General features: G+C 27.2%; 1 protein-coding gene across 1 annotated transcript in view; it reads left to right on the top strand.

Moving 5' to 3' along the window:
• Positions 1-2,063: 2,063 nt before the first annotated feature.
• The window catches only part of LOC105462773, a 4,594-nt gene continuing 3,768 nt past the window's right edge, over positions 2,064-2,889 (top strand). The window contains exon 1 of the mRNA XM_011709625.1: positions 2,064-2,218. Within this exon, the coding sequence (XP_011707927.1) occupies positions 2,064-2,218 (155 nt within the window). The remainder of the gene's footprint in view (positions 2,219-2,889) is intronic.

Genomic DNA, 2,889 nt, shown 5'->3' with positions numbered 1-2,889 from the left:
CTCTCTCTTTTCCTATAATCCTCTCTCTGTTTTGCAATCCGGCTCTCTTTTACTCGTAAGGACCTGTGAAAGTCAGAACTGGCGCTAACTCGAGTCCACTAACGGGCAATCAGATCTCTGTTGGGACAACAAACTGTTCCATCGTCCCCTGTGAGCGGATGCCGACGCTCTTGTATGGCTTATTTATCGAAGAAGTTTCCGGGGGTTAAACAGCAGTAAATCTTTCTTCCCTTACCGCCCGTCTCCACTGCGTCCCGCGGGAAAAGGACACTGTGACTTAATTGCCAAAACTGGATACCATACTCTTGATTGAGTAATGATGATATATTAAGTTGAGAGACTAAATAATGAATTTATTTAGTCGCCAAATTTTGAACTTCATAGTGAAGTAGATGCGCAAACATCAGTATTACAAATACTTTAATACGTGTAGTTGCACTGGGATATTTGAGATATGCGCGTTATGTTTATAAATCGTTATTAATGGTTATTTCGTTATAAATCGTTATAAATCATTATTTGAAAAGACGTGCCTTTATTTAAGTATATATAAATTTTTATTTAACAATGACATACATTTAAAATTATTAATAATAATTGTTAGTTTGCTCAAAATTTAATAAAAAGTTGGTTTTTTAATTATATAATTTTTATAAAATGTATCAATTGTATCAATTTTTTTATTTTTCTAATCAAACAATAAAGAATAAAAAAAAAATTTAACTGTTTCAACTAACGTGCATTATCTGTGATAATCTTGACAATAATTTATCTTGACAATAAGACACTGCTACGTTTCCTGATAATATATAGTTATTTGCAATAATGCATTCTTATATAATTGTTACTTAATTCATTATATAGTACAATGATTTTAATGTAATAATTATATACGCGAATTGAAAAAATGCAATGGCTTAGAGGTGTTAAAGATGTTTATATTATAAATATTATACACATATAATTTTTAAAAATGATAATTAAACATATATATTATATTATATTAAGCATCAAATATAGATGCATATGTTCCATTTAACAATGTTCATTAGCAATGTATTAAACATTTTAAAAATTTACATTGGCAAATTTTCATTATTAGCAATTCAAGTTTACCATTCTACATAGTATAAGACACTACAAGATGCGTGATATCATTATAAAATTATCTTTAAAAAAAATAAAAATAAAAAAGATTGTCAAGTACAGGCACATTTTTTGAATAGAAAGCTATTGTACCACATAAAAAAATAAAAATAAAAATCCAAGTGATATTACTTTTTTTCATTAAAAGAAATGAAAACCCGAGTGGTACATATCTTTATACGTATCTTAGAAACATAATCACAAAACAATATCGCAAAATACTTCGCCTAACTCAACCTAAGTATATGTAGATTATTTTATTTAAAGATTTGATATCAATAACTGACCAAGTTATACTTCTATAGAAATTGCGTTACCTTACTCAATCCAAGTGATATATAAAAAAAATAATACTCAAATGTACAAGTGTATCTTTATATTATACGCAAGCTTCTTCAAGACTCTTTGTATTTCAATCCAAGTGGTAGTAGCTTTTACTCTTTTTGAAAATATAATTATATCATAAAATTGCATTATCTTACTCAATTTAAATGTTATCACAATAAATTAAAGAGATAACAATACTAAATTAAAAAAAATTTAATTCAACGAAATACTTACATTAAAATACATTTAGCGCTGTAAGATGAAATATGCCGAGTTGGTTTAAGAGTAAAATTTAATATACAGGGTGTTTCAAAAATAGTTGGCTAAACTTTAAGAGCATATTCCAATCATAAGAATGAAAAAAAAATCATATAAACATGGGTTTGGGAACGCTTCCTTTCCTAGTTATAAACATTTCTTATTTACATTGTACGTATTTACGTCGGACGACATGCCTCGTTTCGACGTTTCATGAATTGTACTTTCATTCACCTTCTAAAGTAATCAAAAGGTTATTAGATAGGTCTGTATAATGGATTTGGAATCAGTCTTTATTTAAGCATTTAAGAGTAAAGATAGTATTCATCAACATGGCAGCTTATTCTAACATAGAATCCACTATTTGTATGGGCGAGCTAATGGAAACTGCAGAGAAGCTCAACGTCTTAATAAACAAATGTTTCCTCAAAGCGATGCCGCTAAAAATGGGATGCCCTGCGGAAGGAAATAATTTCCAGCAATTTCTGTAATGAAAATATATGTATAAGTAAATATTTATAACTTGAAAAAAGGGTTGATCAAAATTGTTTAAAAAAAAAACTAAACATTTAGTTTTTTTGTTTAAAACGTGTTTTTAATGCTGGACATATGTTTTAAACAGCTTTAGAAAATAACATATTTAAAACAATTAAAAAAACATGTATTAAACATATTTGTAGTATTAATTATATAAAATTATATTTAAGATATAAATATAATAATTTCTTAAGGTTTAATTTTATTTTTATGTGTAAATTTTCGATAATCGGTAATATTGGAAATGTCGGGATATATAATATATTGCGTTGTATAATTGCATTTATATTGATAGTGTTGCCAGTTACAGATCGTATTACGAATGGGGATATTACTATTTTATAAGTATATATTAAACAAATATATTATTTTGAAATATATTTTAGTTTATGTTATTTAAAAGTTATACAGTTTTGTGTTCTATAATTTTATTTAGTTTACAGTTACACAACGTATATTTTACGCGTATAACTTAAGTAGCGACCACTAATCATATAGTGTTATTCCTGATCAAAAATTGAGTCAAAAAGTTTTGAGCCATTTTTTTCTACAATTTTTAATTAAGCAGTTATTCCCGAGTTAAATTAATCCAATCGATGCCGTTCTTTAGACGGGCGCACA

This window comes from Wasmannia auropunctata, unplaced genomic scaffold (assembly GCF_000956235.1).
Source record: "Wasmannia auropunctata unplaced genomic scaffold, wasmannia.A_1.0 LD336095.1, whole genome shotgun sequence".
NCBI classification, from domain to species: domain Eukaryota; kingdom Metazoa; phylum Arthropoda; class Insecta; order Hymenoptera; family Formicidae; genus Wasmannia; species Wasmannia auropunctata.
The sequence above is the reverse complement of the archived record's forward strand: the minus strand, read 5'-3'. Positions and strand labels throughout refer to the sequence as shown.